A 27,502-nucleotide genomic window follows, 5' to 3' on the forward strand; every position below is an offset into this window, starting at 1 on the left:
TGAGAAGCAGACTCTACCCTAGAACAAAAGCTACCAATTTCAAATGAAATCAAACGATTTTTTTTTTCAATCTTCTTCCAAGACAAAAACCGAAAAACCAAGAACATTTTTCTGAGAAATAAAAGGTTTCTGTATAATACTAGGTCAAACATTTTCGATCCATCATTTCAGGCCTTCATCAATCCTGAGGACGTTAAATCAATCAGCCCCAAGCTCAAACCTAAACTGGACGATCCGGACGTAGAACGAGTTCGCAGGTAAGCATTCAAAAATCTAATAATTTCAATCCAATCTTTATACCGTTTATTCACTATCCCACAACAGAGCCCACCGCAACGATCTGGAAAACATTCTGCCCTTCTTCGTGGTGGCCTTCCTGTACCTGCTGACCAATCCGGATCCGTGGCTGGCCACTCAGTTGATCCGTGTTGCGGCCGCCGGCCGGATCGTGCACAGTCTGGTCTACGCCGTGATGCCGGTGCCGCAACCGGCGCGACTCTTCAGCTTCGGAGCCACCCTGCTGGTGACGGTGTACATGGTCGTCCAGTGTGCTTTCTACTTCGTGTGAACTGAACAGTTGAACACGTTTTACGAGTTTCCGGGGAGCGAATCATAAATGTATTATAGGCTAATAAGTGGGAATTCTGGATGATACAGTCATCATCCATCGGCGAATTGGTGCCGACTAGAGATACTGAATAAATTTCGAAAATGTCCATAGAACAAGAATCCAGTCCTTATAGATTTATTCACAAAAAAGACGTATCACTAAATAGCAAGTTGCGATCGGAATCCATCCTGTCACGAAAACAACCAATGCTAATCACGCTGTGTTTCGACAAGCTCTCACTACAGGTACATAGTAGTAGTGAGCAAACGATAAACAGAAAAAAAAAATGCGAGCGCCGTGGGTGGGCGATTGACGAACTTCGGTGTATTTGAGTCAACGATGCTAGATGATCGATAGACGATTGCAGCGATTAATTTTGAGTTTACTCACCCCGAGAATGTTGACACTACTGCAGGGTACACTCTCAAACAATTACTACTTAGAAGTATGAGAGCAAAATCCGCTTTTGACATTTTTTATCGTTATTTGGCATAATGTTGCATTCAAAGTAAAATATTTGCCAAATCGTCGAATGTCAAAACGTCGAAAAGACAGAAAGTCGAAGGAACAAAAGGTCGAAAAGACAAAACGTCGAAAAGAAAAAAAAATTAAGGTCCTTTAAAAGAAAATCTGGGACATATGGTGGAAAGACATTTGGTCGAAAGTACATTTGGCTCGACGGACATTTGGTCGAAAGGCAGGCCAACTACTCAATTTTTAATTGACCACAACCCCAGAATCAGTTAAAGCTCTCCGACGACTTATTACCGGCACACGTGCTTCAATTGAGCATCAGCTAGCAAGTATTAAGTGTGGTGTCGTAGGTTTAAAGCTTTGGTCAGACCCGACATAAACCTATCATTGATCATATTAATAATTTTGTTTTGGCAACTAAATAAAAAAATAAACTCAACAGTTCGATATGGGTCCAATAGAGGCCCAACATTCAACAAAATTTGACCCGACATCCGTTAATTTTCACAGCTTCAGAAGTTGAAAGCAGCAGTATTTTCAAATTTATGTTTTTGCTGTATAGTATGGTTTTATTTATACATATTTATTAATATCTGTAAAAATAATCAGACCGTATTGAGTTTGCAAATCTGATTCCATCGATCATAATCAGTAATTATCTTAAAGATATATCGTCTAGCTCAAACCTTTGTAGGGGTATGTGGCGGGACCATCATCATCATTATCATCATCTTAGCTCTGAATTGGCCCTGGCCCCTGACACATCTTAACCGCCTTGAAAATACGCACACAGCTACGCCAAGATAGAAAGAAAATGAAAACACGTTTTATAAAAACATGCAAATTTTATGCTACCACCGAAAAATCTCCATTTCTGAGCCACATCTTTTAGTTCGAATCCATCTGTTGCGCTTTAAACACCCGAAAAAAAAAGAAACTCTAAATAATACTCGTTGCCGTACTAGCAACACGCCATCATGTCAAATCTACTGGATCAGGTAAATCCGGAGCTGTTTCGTATCTACGCCTTCTGGAGTGTGATTTTGGTGGCGAAAATGCTGCTCATGTCACTATACACTACGGTGACGAGATTCAGGAAGATGGTAAGTGTTAATAGGCAATTTAATGCAAAGCTAAAAAGCGTAGGTGGCGCTTTCCTAAAACACATATTTACGCACCTCAGGACTAATTACTTGCGATACAAATGGAAGCCTTTTGCAATTATTGCAGAACCTAGCGAGTTCCACACAATGCAATGTATTGACCATGACCAGAAAAAAGATTTTTTTGCTTCCAAAGTTGGATAGGGTGGTCAAACAAATCAAAATTCCACATTATGCGCGGCAGAGCTCAATGAACTGCTCGAGTGCGTGGTCGAATGGACTGATGCCGTGAGTCACACATCATCTAATGCAATGAAAATCTGGTAAGCACGAAGCGTCCGATGTTGAAACGGTATTAGTAAGAGGATCTACCACATCCACGAGACGTGACAACGAGAACGAACACAACACGTTTTGTTCTTACTTACCCAAGAAATTGAGTGATCTACCACATCATCATTTTTTTCACGGAGATCTGAAAAAAATCGTATGAATGAGCATGAGCATGAGCATAATTGACCGCACAATTCGTAGTTGCTACTCCGTGATTGACCAGAGCAATCGAAGGAACCGACGAGTAGGGCTTGGGACTAGCTTACTATTCTCAATGTGCACAGTTCGAGAACTCACAATTTTTTTTTTAGTGTCTCCTCGATTGTCTAGGGAAGGATTTTTTGTTAGTAGGGTAGGAGGTACATTGTCATTCTAGGAGTCAGCTATGGTTGGTGATCTGATCTGGCAATGGATCAATAAACACTAAGTTTCGCGCACAACCGGCTACTTTTCTATACGAAAGCATGTCTAATAAAACAAATTCTGCAACTCAGTGCACATTTTCTTACCTCTGAAAATAAATTGAAATTATTTAAAGCCTTGATTTTTTCCATTTTTTAATTCATGTGATTTTTTGCTACTTCAAGCTTCGGCAAATGCCATGAATAAACTCCGTGTAGCCTTGAATGCCTGTGTGAGATATGTTTTCAATCTGAGGCGTTATGATCATGTTTCACACTTGCAATGTAAATTAAAAGGATGTTCTTTCGAAAACTTTGCAAAACTTCGAGCATGGAGAAATAATTTCTGACGGATACTCCGGTGAGGAAGATTCTCAAAAATGAATTGCTAGAGGATTTCTTGGTTGATTGATAGTGAAAGAAATTGTCAGAAAATTCTCTGAAGGAACTACACTGTAGAATTCCCCGAGGGAAACCGTCGTAGGAAATGAACTTGTACAGTGAGGATTTTCGATTCCTCTAGCATGCGCGTAACTACCCAAGTAACAATCTTGATTCTATTTGGTTTTATTTGTTTTTATGATAGTTTTATCGGAACATTGCATATTCTAGTTGATCTTATTGGAGTTTCAGCTGAGCACAACTATTCTTCGTCAATATGTGGCTTTAAAAACACCTCCTGAGGTTCAGTTCATAAAACCATAAACACAACAAGAACTGTTGAACTTATTTTCAGTTTTATAAGGCTCTTGAGTTATCTTCAATCATCCGTTCTTGATCAAGAGCAACTGTTCTCGCATGAGAACAGTTTAGTAGGGGTATTAGGGGCATAATAAACACCCGGGGCGAAATGGACACCCCTGTTTTTGCCGAAACCGTTGACTTTTATGTAAAACATTTGATGCATAAGTATAAAGGAACAAGTCATGGTTCAATTTTGCAAAAGTATTATATATATTGTTCCAAAATAACCAAAATATCATTGAAATTGAAATATGTTTTTCATATGGTGAAATTCTTATAATTTCGAAGCAGCAGCAAATAAGGTGTTTCGAGTGTTGGATTGTGTCCACCATAAAACAAGCGATTTAGCGCAATGGATAAAGTATTTTATTGTTGATCAGAATTTACTTAAAATAACAATTTAAATGTTGTAGTCGATTCGGGGCGAAATGAACACTGGCAATTACAAATGGATGTACGAGTATTGCAAATTGTTAAGCGTTTTAGAAAGTTTGGAAAAAATCAATCCGATTATTTTAGCCTAAAGTATATTTAATTAACTTTGATGTTATGTAACTCGTCTAAGATGGAGTATTATATCTGTGGTATTGATCTGCATAGACAAGTCACTGAACTGGTCGATGTAACCAAAGAAATAGCGTAAAATATGCAGGGGTGTCCATTATGCCCCGATGGGTGTCTTCGCCACGTACCTTTCCTGCCAGCCTTGAAGAACACACGGTTTACAATTCATTATTTCTTCACAATTCAGGGCCTTGGAAGGGAACCTGGTCGATTGGGAAGCGAAGGTGTTCCGGGTCCGCATAGTGATCCCGATGAACAAATTCGTGAAACCACTCCACGAGGGCCAAATGAAGGTTAAGACGTTCTGGCGGCCCATATAGCCGAGGCGGTAAACGCACGGGTATTCAGCATGACCATGCTGAGGGTGACGGGTTCGATTCCCGGTCGGTCTAGGATCTTTTCGTAAAGGAAATTTCCTTGACTTCCTTGGGCATAGAGTATCTTCGTGCCTGCCACACGATATACGCATGCAAAATGGTCATTGGCAGAGGAAGCTCTCAGTTAATAACTGTGGAAGTGATCATAGAACACTAAGCTGAGAAGCAGGCTTTGTCCCAATGAGGACGTTACGCCAAGAAGAAGAAGAAGAAGAAGACGTTCTGGCGACAGTCTAGTACCAAGCAGAATCATCAGGGCCCCACACTGACACCATACATGAGTTACCCGTAATTACGGTTGTAGTAGGGCATATATTGGGCCGAATAGACGACAATAGAAATCTCCTTATAAAACCCGTCAATCCAGTTCATTGTTTTGCCCCTTCTTACGAAGCTTCGGCAGAAAGAGCTGACCCTGAGCGGGCTGGGGGTTCTTGGGACTGAGCTCACAAATGCTGATTACGGTTTCTCGGTGTCAACTGATTCTACAGCTGAAGGTGGCAGACAACGATCACAAACCTAAAAAGAAAAAAATTTTGAAAAATAACACATGTTACCACTTACGAGCCTGAATAAAACAAAGAGGAGAAATGTCAAAATTGGAACAGTCGATTTTCTATCATCCTCATAGTTCCAATCGAGCAGGAGACCTGTCAAAACGACAGGGATTTGCCACTTTATTTATTTATTTATTTCGTCAACCGACGTAGACTAGTACATTTACATATACATATTTTTTGTTTCTTAATGCTATAGTTTAGTCTAAGAAATACATAAAAAATATTAAAAAATTAAATTAGGATAGGTAGTGTATTTATAATGTTTTTAGGTGTTGGGACTTCGAAGACTGTAAAAGTATTTTCTAAGGTTATGCCGAGACATTGTAAAGTCAATGGTTTCGCAGTGTTGATTATAAATGTCCATCATTCGATTAAGAGGCCCAAATTTGGCGTAGTTTGTTCTACGGTGGTTTGTTATGAATATGTTTCGATTTCGTAGTTGCCGAGAAGGTATGTAAAAATTTAATGAGGATAAGATTTTTGTTGAATCAATACGTTGTGAAACGATATCGTTAACAAAAGAAACCATTGCAATTTCACGCCGCTCTTTCAATGATTGTATGTCGATAAGCTTGCAGCGTGCTTCATATGATGGAAGTGGAAATGAAGTCCAACCTAATTTACGAAGAGCATATAATAGAAATTGCTTTTGTACTGATTCTAATCTTTCTTCGTGCGTGATTGAAAAAGGAGACCATACAATGCTGCAATATTCCAGTATTGATCTTACATATGCAATATACAGAGTTTTGATTGTGTATGGGTCATTAAAGTTGTAGCAGAAACGCTTAATAAACCCTAGCATGTTATTAGCCCTGTGAATTATTGTGTTGTAGTGGTCTACGAAAGTAAGCTTAGAGTCTAAGATTACTCCTAAGTCTCTTACTCTTTCACATTTTTCCACATTTTGATTTCCTAATGCAACTGAAATGTTTGGTGTTGTTCTTTTTCTGCTAAATGATATTAAGTTGCATTTTTTTACATTTAATTCTAAAAGGATTTTTTTTGCACCATACGTAGAATATGTGAATTTCATTGTGGAATACATTGATGTCTTCATCATTTCGTATTTCCAGAAAGAGCTTCATGTCATCGGCATAAATTAGAACTTTTAGTTTGTTTAAAATGAAGGAAATGTCGTTTACATACATAATAAAGAGAAGAGGTCCTAAATGAGAGCCTTGGGGGACACCTGAAGTGACTTGAATTGGGTTTGACTTGTTTCCATTGAATTTAATTATTTGTTGACGGTCAGTAAGGTATGATTCAAGCCATTTCAGGAGAATTGGCTCAATTCCGATTTTTTGTAGTTTGAAAAGTAGCATTGGTATGTCAATGCGATCAAATGCCTTACTAAAGTCCGTGTAGAGAGCTTCCACGTGGTTTCCATTATTCATTGCGTTTAATGAATAGTCTATGAATTGCAGTAAATTTGTTGACGTCGACCGACCTTTGAAGAAGCCGTGTTGCATATCAGTAATTCTGTTTTTGATTTGGAGAAATAGCTTTTCGTTGACAATTGCCTCGAAAAGTTTCGGAATGCAAGAGATAATGGCTATACCACGATAATTACGTACGTCTGATTTTCGGCCAGATTTGAAAATAGGTACTAGAAAAGAGCTTTTCCATGGTATAGGGCACTGCATGAAATTATCTCCTTCTCGTTCACTCTTACAGAAATTGGCTTCTTTAGTGGTGTTGAGATAATTCCATATTCTGAAACTGCATGCCAAACTGAGCCGAAATCCAAATTTTCATCAATTTTTATGGCCGGGAACCTATTTAAAAATCAATTTGAAGTTTGTATGGAAGCGATTTGTCGAATCACCCCTCGTCGCATTTTGTACTGAGCGGAGCTGTCAAGCATTTGCTCAGCTGTCAAAAGGTGATTTCAAAAAATCTGTTTGAAATTGATTTTAGGTACCAAAATAAAGGTCTAAAAATCTGGAAAAAATCATAGCGTCTCAGAAAAAGGTGCTCTTTCGTTTAAAAATAAAAAATCATTGAATTTTTCTTAATTTAAAAACCCAATTTTGTAAACAACAAGGCCAAGAAACGTCAAAGTCCCATACAAAATCAAAACAATGCAGTGCCCTATACTCGAGACGCTTAAGTTACCACTTATGCCTGGTTTAGACGGTGCAAGTGACTTGATTCCAGTCAGTTGAAAATGCCCAATTGAATACGAAATACTGAACATGTAAACAGCACAATGGTTCACTGCATGAATTCATGCTGGCCTGCTTACTATCGCAGAAAATTTAACGTTTGAGAGTAAGCAGGCCAGAATAAATTCGTGCAGTAATCCATTCATCTCACTTGAGAAACTGGCTTGACTTGAACGAAAGTTGAACATGTTGAACTTTTTCGTTCAAGTCAAACGAAATCATCTCACTTGCACCATCTAAACCCGCAATTCATGTGAGTTGAATTCAAGTCATCTGTCAATTGAGATGAATTCAATTCAGTTTGTTTACGCACAGCACGATTTGAACAATGTAAAGACTTGCTTCAACTGAGATGCATTCAAGAGCATTCAAGTGAACACTCAAGTCATTTGCTCAGGCTGAACACAGCATTCCACTGGGTTGAACATTTTTGAGAAGCTTGCAAGTGAAATGCTCGTGTCAATTGAACAGTCTAAACCAGGCATTACTGAAAATGTTCGACAATAGGGTCCTAAAATTAAAGACGAAATCTCGCTTATATTGAATAATACGATCAAGCATGGTATTCTAATCGGAATTGTACTTTATTCGAACTTGAAAAACAAAGGAATAATGAGAAAATTCGAAATAAGTAAAATGGTAAATAGTTCTACTTTGACATTTGAGGTCAACCTTATGTGACTGAGCTCGACATTTTTCGCACTGGGATTTCAAAAATGTTCCTATCTGACATACACGGTGAAAAAAATCACTCAAAGTATGTGTTATAAGCTAGGGACGAGACAAAAGACTAAAAAAATAAAAATTATATATTTTCAACTACGGTTAATAAAAACGTCAAAAAATGAATACTTTATGAGCTCTAAACTACCACATCTCCTTTTCATTATAATTAAATGTACCTTTTATATGTGAAATGAAATGTTAGAATAGTTTAGCTTAAGGTGAAACTGGAAGCATTTCCTCATTTTTTTGGTTTTTGATTTTTTATAAAATAACGAAGCAATATTTTCAAAATCGGTTTTCGTGCGCATGTAGAGTATGGATCAAGGTATCATCTGATTTTTTTTTTTGAGGTGGAAAATGTTTTCCATTTTTGCACCATTTTTTTGTGAAATTTTGTTCAAAAATGGTTTCGCCGGATTCGAACTTGTAGCTTCTTGTTCCGTTGGATAATCTTGTCACAGTAGGTGGACTTTTGTGGATGGATTCCCTCGTGAGACAGCTGGTGAAACTTGCGAGCCAAGTACGTTCCGAAGGCTTTGTCACTTTGGCTGCATAATTGTAGGCTTTTCATTTGGTATGGACTTTGCTTCTCATTTACGTCTAAAACGTCCTCGTGAGCTCTAAACTGCCACACATGGGAATTTCCTTGCCTGAATCGCCCAAGAAATCCTTTTTCTTTGAGCGCAGTACGCAGTTGCGAAGAAATGACAATTCAAATGGCAGTCACTGAAGAAAGCTTTGCCAGGAATCGCTCAAGAAATTTCTTGGCCGATTTCTTTTAAACATGAAACTGGACCTAAACCATGATTATCCGATTATAGAAATGTTCCATGGAAATGCGAATTAACCCTCTAATACCCAATCCCGCCTCTAGACGGGGTATAGTTTGAGCATTTTTGTAATTTTTGTTTCGTGGAAAATCATTTTTTTATATTTTTGGCTAATAGGGTATTGGTTCCCTTATTAAGTATGTGGCTCCCATTTTCATCCTACGAAAAACAAAGGATTGAAGCGCTGTTGGTTTTGTTTCTTATTTTTGTATTTTTTGTTAGAAGTGAGCACCCATGAAAACAAAAAGAACGGAAGCAATCGGTGCCGTTATCACTTGTTTTCGAATAGGATGAATATGGGAGCGTGAGATTACTGATGGCACACATACCCTATTTTGGACTGTTCTGTATATCTCAAAATGGTTTTGGTGTATTTTAAAGCGTATTTATATTTTTTTAACTCATTGGAAAATTGATGTTTCAGTCACCTTTTAGAAGTCATTGTTTACTTTGTATTGAATCGCTACAATTAACATATTTTCAATTTTTCCCAAATCATTCTATCTGTGTTTAATAGTTTAAGGGAATCGAATACACTCTAAAATTATTTTCATTAAAATTACACGGAAAATAAAATATTCTGTGAAAAAAATTTAAAATAATAATATTTCAACAATAATCATAAAATCTCAAAATGTTTAAATCTCAAGAAATCCGTTCCCCAAATTGGCTTCCAGGAAAAATATAAAAATGTGGGGATGTTCAAAAATAAAAATTAGAAAAATCAAAAACTGAAATTCACGAAATCGAGAATTAAAAAGAATCATCTTCCAGAACATGTTTAAATCGATTTTAGATGACGGAAAATGATATTTAGATCAAAATCAAAAATTTGGGTATTACAGGGTTAAATAATCCAAGATTGCCTTGGTGATCGCGACGTTCAATCAGTATAACAATTACACAGTGCAACATTTTTTGTCTCAAGAGCAAATTTATATGTCTTTGACAGATTTTGGGTCGCTGAATCCGAATCCGGGCTCAGATTTGCTCCAGCACGTCAGAATTTTGAGCTATACCTCAATTTTTAGCGCAAAATATTTTGTTTTACTAAACAAATTTTGATAGATTTAACCCTCGAGCAGTCGCGTCTTTGACTACCTGCAACGACCCCACGCTCGCGCTCTGTACCGAAAGCGTGCATTTTTCATGGTGCGTATACTCAGTACACGACGCGACCACTCCCGGGCTAAGCACTTTATGTTAGTTACTAAACTTGTATGGGAAATATCGTATCTAACATAAATCGCCTAATACTATTAAATTTGATTTGGTAAAAAGAAATATTTTGTATGAGTCGTTGATTTGGACGTCAATTGACCATTTTACCTTTTGATTACTTAAAACAATATGTCCATGCTTAATGGCTTGCAGTCAAAAAAGCCCAAAATCGCATATTTTGCCCTAGAAATTGAGCTATAGCTCAAAATTGACACGTGCTGGAGCAAATCTGAGCCCGGATTCGGATTCAGCGGCTCAAAATCTGTCAGAGACACACAAGTTTGCTCTTGAGACAGACCAAAAGTTAGTTTTTGTTACGCTGTGGCAATTTATGAAAAACAGATTTTTATTTCAACGATATTTTGAGGGGATGTAAATGGTACATTGAATAAATATAACGATGACTTGTTCCTTTACCCGTCTGCATTGAGTTTAAAACTTAAAATTCCACGGTTTGGACAGAAACAGGGGTGTCCATTTCGGTCCGGGTATTCAGTATGCTGCAAATTCCCCTACTTTGAATCAAAGTTTTTTTTTTAATATTACTAGGTAAGCATTTTACATATATCATCATTTCAGGCATTTATAAATCCCGAGGATGTTAAATCAATCAGTGCCAAGCTCAAAGTCATATTTGGCGATCCGGACGTAGAACGAGTTCGCAGGTAAATATCTTACAAAAAGCAAATTATGTCAATCCAATTTTAACACCATTCTTTCGCCACTTCGCACAGAGCCCACCGCAACGACCTGGAAAACATTCTGCCCTTCTTCGTGGTGGCATTCCTGTACCTGCTGACCAATCCGGATCCTCGGTGGGCCACTAAGTTGATCCGTGCCGTGGTCGTCAGCCGAATCGTGCATAGTTTAGTCTACGGCTTGATGCCGGTGCCGCAACCGGCCCGACTCCTCAGCTTCGGAGTCACCATGCTAGTGACGTTTTATATGGTCGTCCAGTGTGCTCTCTACTTCGTGTGAACTGAACAGTTGAACACGTTTTACGAGTTTCCGGGGAGCAAATCATAAATGTATTATAGGCTAATAAGTGGGAATTCTGGATGATACAGTCATCCATCGGCGACATGGTGCCGGCGGAGATAGTGCAGCCATAGAATATCCCTAATAAACTTTTTAAAGTTCCATAATAAAAAAAATCAGTTTCCTAATGAATTATTCGTAGACAAACAGACGTATCACTTGAAATAAGTTGTAATCGGAATCATCATCACGAAAACATGACCATCCAATGCTAATCACGCTGTATTTTGACAAGCTTCCACTAGGTGGTGGTAGTGAGCGAACGTTTAACAGATAAAAAATATGCAAGCGCCGTGGGTGAGCGATTGACGAACTACGGTATATTTGAATGAACATTACAGTTGAACCACCGACGAACCGACGTGACAGTGGTGATTCAAAACTGTCCTCCCTCAATTCAACAGTCGACCAGCAAAGCGAGCGAACCCTTCTGTCAAATTAGCGCAGACGTGAACCTCTTCCTATATGAACACACGGGGGTGTGGGGTCAGGCTAGCAAATCAACGCGAATCGTTATAGAGGTGGCGGTAGTGTTCGGCTATTTTTCATCATGGCGTCGCGGACAATAAATTTGAATTTGTTTGTTCTAGCTGTCATGTCGGTTCGTCGGTGGTTGAACGAACGATAAGAAGTGAGAATAGTCAGACGCCTGTTCGTTTGAAATATCATGTTATTTTACTCATTAGCTATGACAGTCCATGACAATACATACTGGTGAGGCTGAAGTTTGTTTCAATGCTTAGTGTAGTTAGGAACTGAGAACTTGCTTTGCTTATTGGGCATTTTGTATTCAAAGGAAGACACTTTTTACTTTTAAGTCTTATATTAACGACTGCTTGATAAATCTTCAAATGTCGTGAAATCTTTTAGCCTCCGTCTAATCGAAAGTTTTTTTCAACAAGAATTCAATCGAAACAAAGGACCAGCGCATGCGTGGGTGATGTATCACCGTACTGACCCTAGCAATCAGCTGATTTGATCGTATGACGAGAACGTTCGACCGCACGAACAGAAAGACGTACGGCCCTGCATCCGTTTGCTTGCGCACATAAAAGTACAAACATTTCGAATGATTCACGCTATCGCAAAGCGAAAGCACGTTGCATCACTCGGCGGAACAATCTGTGTTCCAGGTAAACGTAATTAAGTAGCCTACGTTGGTACGTGGTATGAAATCATCCAGAAACAATTGGTTCCTTCTTACGATATTCTAAACTATATTTTTAACGGTTTTGGCCAAATCTAACGCTCAATTCATCCAAAAATTCAACAATGCCCTCGAAGATCCCTGTTAGTCATTGGCACGATTGGACAAGCTCGTTTCATGATTTGCAACCGTCGTCTTCATCGCCACGCCAGTCATCAAGATGCAACCACCAATCTACCAACCGTTCAAACATACCAACAACGTGTTCGTTCCCATACATTGATTCATACAATATTTTCGATTCATTCATTAATTCATTTCCTTCTTTTGGCTGGTGCACGTGGTGCGTCATCGTAGGAAGCCGGCGCCGATTTTTTTTTTGTGCAGATGAACTCCACGCGAGCACGTCATCAATTTCCGCAATGATTATATTGGTTAGGGTGGAGGAGAATGTGCAACGTTCATCGTGATTTGGAGTTCCTCCTCCAAAGGCGATGAATTACTATTTGAAGGTTTGTGTGTGCGAATGAACAAGCAGGTGTTGCCAGATAAACTCGTCAATAGTGTTGCATTATAGATTATATGAGGATAGAGTAATTACGGTTCGTTCCGGTTTTGTAACTATCCGTTTTTGTCACTATCCGATTTCGTCAACATATTGTTCCATTTTTGTCAACACTCAAAGTTTCATCAAAACTTTTTCCTCGAATACTTGTAATTTATAGTTTAACATTAATTGGGAGGTTGTGCATCCACAAATGATTAAGAAGTAAACTTCGATGATGACATAAAAAAAAACTATGCGCCACAGTAGCTTACAACACACTTATTCAGCTGTAAATAAGTAGTGCGTGATTAAGCTTTCTCTCACGCATAATTATATTTTTTTTTTCATATCTTAGACAAACTAAATCAATTTATTTTTCAAGTGTGGAACAAGTAGCAGGTGGAATATGCATATACAAATATCACGGGTCAGACTCGGTTAACACCCCAAATAATCAAGCCATTATTTTCATAGCATTAGCTTATTGTGCTAGAATTTCTTCATTTGTGTTTCTTCCGGGGATTTCTCCAGGGTGTCCATGTGAATATTCCTCCAAGAACTTCTTCTGTAGATTATTACAGAACTTTTATCCGAGATTTTCATCTACACGGTGTTCAATAAGTTTGAATACACCATATAACTCGAATTAATTTCAAATCTGTAATTAAGATTTTCAAAGTAAATGTATTTATTGAAAGGCAGAGATGGAAAATGATGAAGATTGCAGCTGAGCAGACACAAACCAAAACAAACCTACTCGTGAACAACAGGGGCCCGAGAATACTCGCGCTTCTTTACTCGTGAATAAACGAAGCCGGCCAGCACTCGCCTGCGAAGCTTCTCTGAGCTTTTTGCCTTTCGACTAAAAACGCATTTTCACGATTGGCATTCCTGTTTTCCAGGAACAGAAGCATGAAGCATTAGTTTAAGATGGATAATCACTGGATTTGCTATTATAATCACACTAAAATGCACTTTCCGCGCCTCCACTAGTTCTTCATGAACAAAAACTCATCTTTGCTTTTTACTTACGAAGTAGGAGGGTGCGAATAAACTCATACAATGTTTACTCTCGGAATCATGAGTAAGCATTGAGTAGGCTTTTTACTTGCGATTGCTTCATGACTTTTGACTATTGAATGGTCATATAACACTGATCTTAGAGGCGAATGAACCAGAAGGTTTAAAACCTCTATTAAACATATGCTGATCAAATACAGCATTTGATTTTGAATAACGCCATCTTCTACTTAATTAAAGCCTTACCTGTATTTAAAGTTTGTTAGCGGTGATAATGTTTTCGAAAAGTTTTCCAGCAATACTGCTGTACCAGCAGCTCAAAACGTTGAATTTTGAGTTTAAATCTCCTAATATACTAAATTAATAGACAAGAGCTATTTACTGCTACTTCAGTGATGATATGGCGATGAATTTTCAAGTAATGTCAACTTGTGCTTGTTTCTATGAAAAAATATATAAATATATTATATAAAGCAAATTTAGGTCAAAATTTGCCACAATAGGATAATCACGTTTTGGAAAAGATAATTACACTAGTTTACAAAATAAAACGAAAGTCGTGAACTTCTGCCAACGACCAAAGTTTTTGAAGCACAATTTAGTGCTGATTTCGAAACCGTGCTTCAAAAAATTTTAAGTAGAACAGTTTTTGAGTTTTAACTCAATATCGAGTTTTACAACTTTTTAAAATTTGGAATTTACTAAAACTCAAATATCTTGCATTTTGTTCAACCATTTTTTAATCGTTTTCCATAAATTCAAAGCTGAATACAATACCATTCGATCATCTGAATGCAGGTTTTGCATCAGATTGATGAAATTCAAGATATTGGCGAGTTTTTGGGACAATCTCCTTAAATTTTAGCAAAATTTCCAAAAATTTATGATGAAATGTATTTTTTTTCAATGAGAAAAAAACAATTTAAAAATTCTTTCTCAACGTTTATTTGACATATCCTATGTAGGCGAGTTACAGTAAAAAATTCAGCTCAATCGGAGCATTGATAACGAAGAATGAGATGTGTGAAGTGAGCGACTTTGCTTAAAAATAGAACAAAAATCGAATTCAAATCATCATCCTTGTATGGAAAGTCGAAAAAAATCCGCTCTTCTGTAATTTTTTTCCTTCGCGTTTTCGAACTCAGAACATGATTCTGCACCAAAAATGATCATCAGCTTACCGAGTTCAAAAATGCTGTAATACTAGTGTTATGGGTTAAACAGAGATATGACACAGCCTTGCTTTTTACACGGTAAAACTCATTTAAACAGATTCTTCTTCTTCTTCTTCTTTATGGCTCTACGTCCCCACTGGGACTTGGCCTGCCTCGCTTAAATTTAGTGTCCTTTGAGCACTTCCACAGTTATAAATTGAAGGGCTTTCTTTGCCTGCCATTGCATGTATTTGTATTTTGTGAAGCAAGCACAATGATGCACTATGCTCAGGGAGTCGAGAAAATTTTCCCGACCAGAACGGGAATTGAACCCGCCGTCTCCGAATTGGCGATCCATAGCCTTAACCTTAACCTTAACCACTAGGCTAACGGGAGATCAAGAGGATCAAGATAAAATGACTCCGTACTTCAAAGAATCTGAATCTGCTAGATTTTATCGTTTGGTCATAATGGATACCACTAATGCTGAGGACAATAACCTAATTTTATTTACCTTAACATCATTACTCAATGAAAACTAGATGAAATACCAATAAAACACTTGCTTGTCGGCCGAAACGGACTTGAGACACATTGACAATTATTGCAACAGGATACAGGACAGTTCATTTCAAAGCATATACTGTAATTGATCAGTGTTATGTGAACTTTCAATAAATACATTAGGGGGATTCACTTAACAGCGAAATCTGATTAAACTGATTAAACGTCGCGATCACCAAGGCAATCTTTGATTATTTCATTCGCAAAATCATGAAACATTTCAAATAAGCAGAAAATCATGGCTTACGCAGCAATTTAATCTGTTTAGTGAGTACCCCTATTTATTTTGAAAATATTAATTACACATGGGAAATATATGCTATATGGTTATGTATTTAAACTTATTGAACACTGTGTAGGAATATCATCTTACGATTTCTCCAAATGCAATCTTGGATTAGTTCAGTAACTCCTGCTAGGGATTCCATCTTGTATACCATTTGGAAATTCCACCAGGTTAACTCAATGGGTTCCTTCTGAAAATTTCTTTAAGAAATACTTCTAAAATAGCTCTAGGGAATTTAGTAGTTTACTGTATCACGAATTCACGGAACAGTAGTTTAGTCTGGGATCCACAAATATAATCTAGCGATTTTTAAAAGAACTCCTAAAGGATCTTGTAGGTTTTCCACAAGGAACTCTTGAATAATTGCATAAAAAAATCTCAAAAAAGGATTCATAGAACGAGCTTCTGAAGGATGCCCGCAAGAATCTCATGAGTGTTTTTAGAAAAACCCCACAAATAACAAATTCCTAAAAAACTCCTGGAAGATTTCATTAACGAACACCAGGGAGCTCCAAGAACGAACATCTGGAAGATTTGCATAAAGAATTCCTGTCGAGGACTCCCAGGCGCAGCTTCTGGAGGATTGCTAGAATAATCTCTTTGAGAATTTTCAGAAGAAACGCTGTAAGAAATCCTAGCGGAATTCCCAAGACAAATAAAGATAGAATCTAGCAAAATCACTTGGATGTATTGAAAATCAATGTTCCAGAAGGTATCCTGCTGCAAAATTTTGAATGAATCCCAGAAGGATTTCCTGGAAAATACTAGAAGTTACTCTTTGAAGAATTCCAGAAGGAATCCTGAAATCCTAGAAAAAATTGAAGGAACCCCAGGAAGACGTTCTGAGGGAACCTCAGAAGAAACTCATGGAGGCATATCAGAAAGAATTTCTGAAGGTGTTGAGAAATAAAATTGAATAAATTTCCGTAGGAAATGCTTAAGAATAGGAGGAATTTCGGGTAAAAATCCTGTTAAATTTCAAAAGCAACTATTAGGTGAAATTTAAGATGATGTCTTCACGTAGAATGATGATTTACCGAATTCCCATTCCTGGTGGATTTCCTGAAAGAATCCCCGTAGAAACTCCAGAAGGAATCAAAAAAATGACGTATGGAATAACCCGATAAAGAACTAAAGAAATAGTCCACAATTGAGGAGTTAGAAAAAAAAAATTGCAGATGTTGGTTTGCGCTAAAAAGTTGATCGATAATGTGTAACTATACACAGAATATCTAGCTTAATTTGATGATTGTTAATTGTTCGAGATGCTAATATAAATGGTTTAAAACAAACTCCTGATGAAATCCCAGGGGTCAGCAACTCTATTCTAGAAAAGTTTAGAAAAATCTCATGAGGAACTTCTTATGAAAACCTAGAATAAGATTTAGATTAAGTTTTGGAGAAATTGCTAGATTGCTTAGGAAAAAAAACCTTGACATTTCTAAAAAGTATCCTGGAAGAAACTTCTGCAGGAATCTGTGAAGGAATATCTGGAGGAATCTCAGAAGATACTCGTTGAATACATTCAAGCAGGAAGGAATTATATATGTATCCTTCTTTGGAGATATCAAAATCGCGTTCCGGGAGAATGATAGTGGAATTGTGTCATTCTTGAAAGCGGTGATCCCGATACTGGAATTGTAATATGCGCCATTCTTGCAAAAAACTAAAATAGACAGATACAAGAATTTAAGTTTCTTCAATTCCCAGATGCCTCCGGAGTTACAAAAATGTGGTCGAAATCTCTTGCCGGTGTTAGTAAAAGCCGGTAAAATGTTACCTGTGTTACCATGATGTGCTAAACACGTTAATGGAATAGCATAATTTTGCTTTAGAAATATGTTTTGTGGTAAAACTGTCAGTTCGTGTCAAGATGTTTCAAAATAATTTGTTTAAGAAAATTATCCCGTTTTTTCACTATTTCGTTTTTGTCAACTGAAAATGTCTGACCATGTTGTCAAAAACGGAACCAACAGTATTGAAAAACTTGAAATCTTCCAAAATTCAAGTTTTATTCTGACAGATTTCAGGCAGAAGTTTATGGTTAAAGTTTTGGGGGATTTTTTGCCAGATTTTCTCTATTGGAATTTGAAAAAAAAAATTAGGAGCATGTAGGTAAAAACATATAACAAAGTCTCATAATGGTTAAACTATTTCGAGACAGCTTGTTTCACCGCTACTGCCGCAACCTCGATATTCTTTGTTATGTTGGATTTCATCGCCGGGATCATGTATGACCGTTCTAAAAGGGGTTATGGGTAAATTCTTGTATAATTCTAGACAGCTTCTCTAAAAACATGTTGTATTTTGAATGTTTTATATGTGCAATTGCACGGTATATTCGATAAAACTCATAATACGAGATAAATTTACTACTGACATTAGCTGTAAACGTTCAGAATGCTCTATACACAGTGGCAAAGAAAAATTTGTACGGTAGAAAATCCGGAAAGTATTAATTCTTGTTAGCAGTAATGTGCTCATAACAACCTCAATACCAACGTTAAAAGCTTTTATTCTCGATAAAAAAAAATCTTCAAACGTTCTTATTATTCTAAAAAAATCTCCTTGACACCTCAATGTACATACAGGGGATGGCCAAAATGTTTGGGATAGGCTAGGGGCGGGACAGCGTCTAATACCGGCTCTAATACTGCCTAATAAATATTAATGCCCTAATCTTCACTATCCAGAGAAACATTTTTTGAGCAGCATGTCATGACTTTTCATGCAGCAACCAACTGTCACAAAGACGCGAGGTAAAAATTCGGGTTGTCCATAGGTTTGTCCGTAGTGTTTCTATAATTTGTTCGATTGATAACTTAAATTTCTATTGATTATTTATTTTAGATGTGAAAATATTTTCTGGCGGTGTGACCCAGCAGTGTATCAGATCATTAGATCGGAAGCTCGGAAGGTTAGGACACGTAGTTCGCAGATAAACTTCTGGGTGACGTACGTACGGATACTACTCCCGTTTGAAGCACGATAATAGAGCGATATTTACTATAGTCCTATCGTCATTGTACCTAATACCAAATACAGCTCAGCAATAAATAGTGTCTACTCTACATGGCAGGATGACCTAAAAATCAATCATTTCTTCGTCAAATTAACAATCACATAAAGAACCCTGGCCCGTTAACCAACCGGCCGATTCCGGTTTCCTAGTCCTGATTTATTTATCCATAAATTTAAATCGATGAAAATATAACGATCATTTTTGGCAATTTCTTTGGTTGACATTTTAAATATATTGATTTGACATGGCTTACTTTGTTCAGTTTCGGTTTGACACAGGTATTAATGTTTCCTAATACTGCTAATATCGCTAATCAATATTAGAGCTGTCCCGGTTCACTGGTTTTCGAGATATGACAGCTCAAAAATGAGTTGTCTAAAAAATAGTGTTTTACGCGAACAGTTCTAACTTTGCGAAATATTAATCAATCGAGCCCAAACTTGTACCAATGATGCACATATAGTAGGTTGACAAAAAGACAAAATTTGAGATTTTTTGATGCGCTCTATGAAAAGTTATAGCATGTTGAACTTTTTTGTGAGAGAAAAAAAGTTGCCTATCCCAAATATTTTGGCCATCCCCTGTATCATCAAATGTTAGTAAATTTTGTTCTGTGCTTAAACTACCTCGTCAATTTACTTTAAAACATATCCAATTTGAATAAAAGGCAAATTTTCAACTTTTTGAATTTTTATTTACATATTTTTTATTTGATTTTTTTAAGAATTTACACTAAATGCAGTGGAAGTTTTTATTAAATCATTGCCTATATCATTCTGGGAAGCCACATTTCCTCAAAAAATGAAACATTTAGTACATTTTCACAAAATTTTTAACAATTTTAAATTTTTGATAGGTGTAGACTTTAAAAAACAAGTGTTTGATATATGAAATGAAAGTCCAACTTGAATGTTTATTTTTAGAAAACCAGCTCTGTATTTTTTTTAAGTATTAACATAGTATCTCCAGCATAAAAAATATAATTCAAATAATTTTTACGACTACATATTATGAATGTTTTCAACTAATCATCGTGCCACTCCTTACAACTTACATAATTGCTAGTTAAGTTTCTTGTCATTAACCTATGAAATTCCTAGCAAAATCTAGGCAATTGTGCTAGTATAACTGCATAAATTTTTAAGAAACTTGGCGGATGCTGTTTCAGGAAATTTTTGAAATTCAGGAAATATTTGCAAGCGTTTCTTGACAAAAATCAACGGCAAATCTTTTAGACCGCATTTTGGAAATAATTTTGGTAGAGCTCATTTAAAGGTTTTCGAAGAAAAAATGAATTCTTTTGAAAGCACTTATCAACGTTAAATTTTGGCCACCTGAATCTCGAAAACGACGTTACAAACTTCAAATAACATATCATTCAAACATGATGTTAAGTTCGTAGAAAAGTAGAAAAAATATAATACATTCATAACACAGCGCAATATTTTTTGTCTCAAAATCAAACTTATGTGTCTGACAGATTTTGGACCGCAGAATGCGAATTCGGGCTCGTCACAATTTTGAGCCATACCTCAATTTATTGGGCAAAATATGCGATTTTGGGCTTTTTGACTGCATTTTAAGCATTATTAACGAGTCATGCAAAATATTTCGTTTTCCCAAATCAAATTCGATAGATTTGAGCATTAAATGGTCGGGGTTCTGCTAAACCGAACTAAAGACCATTTTTTGAAAAATTGAGTTTTCTTTGCCATTGGATGAAGAAATTGATGATCCTCCTTCCATGTAAGAATGCAGTAATTCTGACAGCTCTTCGTGGAGTAAATTCAAAATTTCTGTTTGGCAGAACATACAAAAAATAAAATTGCATCCAACCAGAGTGAACTGTAAACCATTCCATAGAATCAGAGAAATGTTTTAGTGTTGGTCCAGATGAAGAACATTTCAAGTTATGCTCATCGCCGTCAAATTTCTAACTTCCAATCGACTCATAGTAACTATCTGTGGGAGAATTGAGCACGTTATTAGAAATACGGATGATGGAGGATACAATTATGTTGCGATGGTGCTGATCGCCATTTTTCCAAATCACATTCAGCCAGACCGAACCAAATCCACTGCATTTTAGAAACTATTCATTCTCAACAATATAAAAATCAACTGGTTTTAAATACCTGCGCTATGTCGACACACCTCATACTGATAATTTAACACAGAAGCCGTCATTGAACAACAAGGCTAATAAGAATAATAAAGCTTGAAAAAAATCAAACACTTGGTTCGCTTTGGCTGATCGAAAAATGGCGTTTTCACGAAAACCATGCTAGAGAAGAATGTTTAGAACTTGATTCAGACTTAACGACTGACCTTCAGCTAGGCAAAATGACCTAGAGGTAACGTGCTTGGTTATCACTCAAGTGATCCAAGTTCGAATCTCTTTAATATTTTCGATTTTTTTTGTCTTAGTTCACTTTGGCAGATCATTTTCATGGTTTTCTTCGACCAATATAAATTTGAAGTACACAAATTGCTCCATTTTCACATCTCAGGACCTCAGCACTTGCAAAGACATCATTTTACATAATCACTCTTGCTCTGTGCCTGCACATGCACCGCCTATAAAAAAAAACATAGGTGGGAAGGGCTTCCGCCGTTCATATTTCAAACTATTTTGAGACCTCCATGCTACCATAATATACGTGTCCTCTCTGATTCATGTAAAGAATTGTGAGTGAATATCGATTTCAACTTCATGGACGATGAAAAATCTTTTTTTTTTTTTCACAATCCGAATGGTTTTCTGTGAAACAAAGAAACACAGTCAGCCACACTGAACTATAAACCATATTCCAATGTTTTTGTTCAGCCAGAGTGAACTGAGTGCGAAGTACTGAAAAATTAAATGTAATTATATCAATGATTTCAAATAATTTACATGTATTCTTCGTCTCTGATGATTAATAAAGGCTTGTAAGTTACATGTGTGTGGGAAAGTTTCAAATAATCTGAGCTGCTGTTTATTTGTGAGTGGTTGAACTTTAAGCTTAATTATCTCGGAATAAAGTTTTTGGCGCTTAGTTCGGTTTAGCAGAACCCCGGCCAAATATTAGTATGTAAACTTGCATGCAACTTTTGGAGGGTGACTTGTATGGGAAATATCGTACCTAACATAAACGGCTTAAAACTATCAAATTAGATTTGGTTAAACGAAATATTTTGCATGAGTCGTTAATTTAGATATTTATTGATCAATTTGCCTTTTGTTTGCCTTAAAAATATTTCCATACTTGATGGTTTGCAGTCAAAAAGCCTAAAATCACATATTTTGCTCTATAAATTGAGGTATAGCTTAAAATTGTGACGTGCTGGAGCAAATCTGAGCCAGGATTCGCATTCAGCGGCCCAAATTCTGTTAGAGAGACATAAGTTTACTCTTGAGACAGCCAAAATTTATTTTTTGTTACGCAGTGTAATCATTCTGACTGCTATGCATTTTCGCTCATGTTTTTGGTTCTTGAATGTTTTTCATAACATAAACTTCTGATTCACATCGAAGGAATCATCCGTTTAGTTTAATTATGCACAATTAAAAGATATACAGTCATACCTCGATATAACGCAACTCGATATAACGTAAGTTTTTTTATCTTCCTTTTGCTTTTGAAATAATAAGCGTGATTTATAGAATAGTCTATATGATATTACACCCCTCTAGAAACGAAGCCTGCTACTCAGTTATACGTCATACGACCAATTTTGCAGTTTTATGAGAATTTTTGAAGTCAAAGTTGAACAAGAAATGTTATTAGGCTCTTTAAAGCACAACCATTCATCTTCTACTTATTCTTGACATTCCATTCCTACTGGAACATAGACTATTCCAAACGACATGACAATGGATAGCAGTGGAAACGAATTCGATTTTATGTGATAGTGGGAGTGAGAACGCCAGTAACGGAAAAGTCAGCTTAGTCTTAGGGGAAACTCTACAGAAAATCACTAGATAAATTCTCTGATAAATGCCTGGAGGAACTTTTTGCGACATCACTGGACGAATCCTCGAAGAAATCCCCAGATGAAATCTTGAAGGAATTTCTTCAGATGAATCCTTAATCATTGGTGGAACTTCTAGAGAAACTCCTGAAGAAATTCAGTAAGATATCCCAGGAAAAATTTTTACCGCAGTAAGAACAGATATTCCTAGTATACTTCCCAAAGAAATTCGCGAAATAATCACATGTGGGATTTCTATAGAAATCTCAGGAGAAGTCTCGGCAGAAATTTCTGAAGAAGTTCGAGCACTGGAGGTCCCAGAGAGAATCCATGAAAAAAAAACTCAGGGACAATTTCAAAAGTAATTATTCAAAAATCCTTTGGAACATCCTAGAGGCATCCCAGGAAGAACTCCTGAGAAAGTACAAGTAACGATTCCTCAAAAAATCTAACCAATAATCTCTGGAGGAATATTTGGAGAAATTCCTGGTGGAATTCTATCAGGTATTCATGGAGAAATCTTTTTAAGAATTTTTGAAAGAATTTTACCGTTGTATCTCTATTGTGTAGGATAAGTTCCGGCAGGAATGCCTCGTGAATCTTAGCAAATACTCCTGGAGCAGGAATAGATGAATTATTGGAGCTTTTTTGGATGGATCAAAGCAGGAATGACTGGAGGCATCCCAGTGTAAATTTTAAGGAGAATGACAGAAAAAAACAATCCTTGAAAAAATCTTGGAAATTAAAACTTTTTGGAGAATCCTAACGAAATCACTTCAGAAACTACAGTGAAAATTCCTGGAGGAATCATATCAAGAATTTGTTGGGCAATTATAGCAGGAATTCCTATTCCAGCAGATTTAAAACCCAGAAAGAATAAATGGAGGAATCATAGAAGACAGAAATATCCTTGGATAAATCTCACCTTAAAGAAATCCAGGATAAATCATAGGAGGTTTTTCATGAAGAACTCTATCTGGAACTCCTGGGTGAATTCTCGAATAAATTCTGGATGAAAATTATTGGAGCCATCATCGGATAGAAAATGTTACATTTTCCACTGCGGTAAATGGAATGGTGTACACCTCCGCGCCAAATACTGGGAAGATTTCTTACTTATAATCACACTAACAGGTAAAGTTTGACTAGTTCCACATGTAAAAAAGAAGAAGAATCTTACTTTATATGCAACTGGTTTAAATAGCCAGATATTTATAAAGAGGAATGCTATGAATTCGACTTATGTGTTGTAAGAACTTTTGAAAATACATAAAATTCAAAAAAAAATATATAAGAAAGGCTGAAAACCACTGTTGGGTAAATAACATGACCTTTACGGTAAGTTTTTATTCAAAATATACAAGAAAATCTAAATTCGAGATTTTTTTTGCTCCGATATAACATAATGAAAATGCAGTTACGTTATATCGAGGTATGACTGTAATCACTATTATAATAATAGAATACATTTACGTGATTCGACAAATTTTTGGCAATTCACAGCCAGTGCTGAAAATGTCATTTCGACATATCTAGATTCAAACACCTACAGCTCTTTTCAGAAGCTGAAGCTGAAAATATGGTATATGAAAAACTTGTGCGGTTAAACCAGTTCTAGAAGAAAGTTGCAGAAGAAACACTTAATATAAAATATCATCGACTACACTCAGTTGCAAAAAAAGCCGAGCTGATTTTTTCTACTAAAATGCGCCATGTTCAATCTGCTGCAACTTTGGCAATTATCAATATTTTTGGCAGAAAATTTTACCACTTCATCATCAATATATTGGTCATGTATGGACAAAATGTCAAATTGATAGAAATTATATATTTTGAGTTATAACAACTTATATGAAAAAATCCATTTTTGGACATACCTTTTTCAAAAATCCGTATTTCAGTGAAAAATTTAAGTAGCTTCATGAAAATTTCACTGCAGCGTCAGTAAACATAGGATATGTTGTGGTCAAAATTTGAAATCTTTTCATCTAGCGGTTTGGGCCACAGAATTTGTCAAAGTTGAAGTACCATGTGAGTGCCTACAGTTTTCACTCCATATTGACCACGCTGAAACACCGGTGCAGAAAAAAAGCCGAGGTCAATTCGTTCCATTAATGTTTAGATCTAAGCTTTAATAAACAATCCATATTATATGACATATTTTTATAAATTTTCGTGTGGTCTGCTAGTTGTTTATGACATTCTACACGTAACACATTGTGCGTTACGCGTTACACGTAATGCGTTACAAACATACGTATATTGATGAATATACAAGTAGTTTGTATAATTTACAAATTTTGGCTACTGTTGAAACCTTATCATAAGCAAACAAGTGATGTTACATGCCTTTCTTTATCATACTTTGTGATTCTAAATTATACCCCACAACTTGTTTACTCATAATATTTTTTTAACAGTTGCCAAAATTTGTAAATTATACAAACTAGGGTCTGGGACCATTTGGGCAGGCGAACCTATTTTGGGCACTTGCTGCTATAACTCAGTAAATTTCAAATCAATTGACATGAATTTTTGTTCACGGATAGATACTGTGCGTATCTCACACTATCCCAAAAATCAAGTAAATTGGTTCAAAATTGACTGAGTTACAGCAGCAAGTGCCCAAAATAGGTCCGCCTGCCCAAATGGTCCCAGACCCTACTTGTATATTCACTAACATATGTATGTTTGTAACGCATTACGTGTAACGCGTAACGCACTATGTGTTACGTGTGGGATTTCATAAACAACTAACAGACCACACGAAAATTTATAAAAAAATATGGCATATAATATAGATTGTTTATTAAAACTTAGATCTAAACATTAATGGAACGAATTCACCTCGGCTTTTTTTCTGCACCGGTGTTTCAGCGTGGTCAATATGGAGTGAAAACTGTAGGCACCCACAGTGGTACTTCAACTTTGACGAATTCTGTGGCCCAAGCCGCTAGATAAAAAGATTTCAAATTTTGACCACAACATATCCTATATTTACTGACGCTGCAGTGAAATTTTCATGAAGCTACTTAAATTTTTCACTGAAATACGGATTTTTGAAAAAGGTATGTTCAAAAATGGATTTTTTCATATAAGTTGTTATAACTCAAAATATATAATTTCTATCAATTTGAAATTTTGTCTATACATGACCAATATATTGATGATGAAGTGGTAAAATTTTCAGCCAAAAATATTGATAATTGCCAAAGTTGCAGCAGATTGAACATGGCGAATTTTAGTAGAAAAAATAAGCTCGGCTTTTTTTTGCTACTGAGTATACCTTCGAAAAATGCCAATTAATGTTCATCATGAATATCAATTTGCGTTTTTCGAAGATTGTCAATGACACTGACCTCAAATATTAAAGTGAGAGCGTTTTTTTTCGTGAACTTCTTGTAGAATTGGACTAGTCACACAAGATTTTCATATACCGTATTACCCCGTTAATACGACACCGACTGTTGTCGAATAACCGGGGTAAACTTTTAAGGCGACAACCTGGTCACCCTACACCACCATGCTCGTTGAAATTTGGCAACTCTATTTTTGTTTTGATTTCCGGATTTGTTATGAAACATTATTTCAACAGATATTGCGGGGGTGCGAATGAAAAGCTTGTTCTTTCTACGATTGTTGCCATCATTGGTTCATTCCGGTTGGTCTCCAGGCGGTTTAGGCGTCGAATAGCACCAACTCAGAACTTCCGGAATTAGCGGCCGCAAAGGAGCTGCTGCGGGTGCGAGTATAAGCGCAATTTCAAACTGTTTTGCATTTACAGTGTACATCGCTATGACATTTGAACACTTTTTAATTCGACACTTGGGTACGAATTAAAGTGTCGTATTAAAACGTGTCGAGCCAACCGGGTAAGACGGTACCATATTTTCAGGTTCAGCTTCTGAAATGAGCTGTAGGTGATTTCTGGAGCTCGATTAGAATAGGTCGTATGTGCTTTTGTCGATATAAAATTCGATCAATTTATTTTAGTCATTGTAGCAATATGGCAGATATTTTGCAAACTTTTAATGATGGAACAGAAAGCCTATTTTGTGAGGATTCTGCTGTATGTATCAACTTTGCTCAATTTCAACGGTTTTCGCTATAATAAGCGAATCCAACTGATCGAATTTTTAATCGACAAAAGCACATACGACCTATTCTAATCGAGCTCCAGATTTAATCTAGATATGGCGAGATGACATTTTTAGCACTGTTTACAGCGAGCATATTTCTGGAGCTCGATTTGAATAGGTCGTATGTACATTTGTCGATATAAAATTCGATCAGTTTATTTTAGTTATTGTAGCAATAGAGAAGATATTTTGGAGATTTTTAATGGTGGAACAGAAAGCCTGTTTTGTGATGATTCTGCTGTATGTATCAAGTTTGTTCAATTTCAACGGGTTTTGCTAAAATAAGCGAGTTCAACTGATCGAATTTTTAATCGACAAAAGCCTATACGACCTTTTCAAATCGAGCTCCAGATTTCGTTTGAGAAACGTTGATACTGTTTCAAAATGTCAATTTTTGGAGAATATTCTTTCCGTTCCCCCTCTGGTTTACGTGGTATGCCAAAAACACATTTGTTATCATCATTAATGTGTGAACAATCTTGCGTATTCTGCTTTTCATTGCAAACAGACATTTAAATTT

The 27,502-nt window shown here is 36.4% G+C and overlaps 2 protein-coding genes across 2 annotated transcripts in view; both read left to right on the plus strand.

Moving 5' to 3' along the window:
• Positions 1-737, plus strand: part of LOC115256453 (microsomal glutathione S-transferase 1) — a 31,891-nt gene extending 31,154 nt beyond the window's left edge. Inside the window, exons 2-3 of the mRNA XM_029855079.2 lie at positions 172-257; positions 325-737. Of these exons, the coding sequence (XP_029710939.2) occupies positions 172-257; positions 325-568 (330 nt within the window). The 3' untranslated portion in view covers positions 569-737. The remainder of the gene's footprint in view (positions 1-171; positions 258-324) is intronic.
• Positions 738-1,955: 1,218 nt separating this feature from the next.
• On the plus strand, positions 1,956-13,033 carry LOC115256454 (microsomal glutathione S-transferase 1). The gene is made up of 3 exons (XM_029855080.2): positions 1,956-2,187; positions 10,691-10,776; positions 10,846-13,033. Exons 1-3 carry the CDS (start codon positions 2,062-2,064, stop codon positions 11,087-11,089), a joined length of 456 nt encoding a protein of 151 aa, XP_029710940.2. The 5' UTR covers positions 1,956-2,061; the 3' UTR covers positions 11,090-13,033.
• The last annotated feature ends 14,469 nt before the right edge of the window (positions 13,034-27,502 follow it).

Source organism: Aedes albopictus, chromosome 1 (assembly GCF_035046485.1).
Source record: "Aedes albopictus strain Foshan chromosome 1, AalbF5, whole genome shotgun sequence".
NCBI classification, from domain to species: Eukaryota; Metazoa; Arthropoda; class Insecta; order Diptera; family Culicidae; genus Aedes; species Aedes albopictus.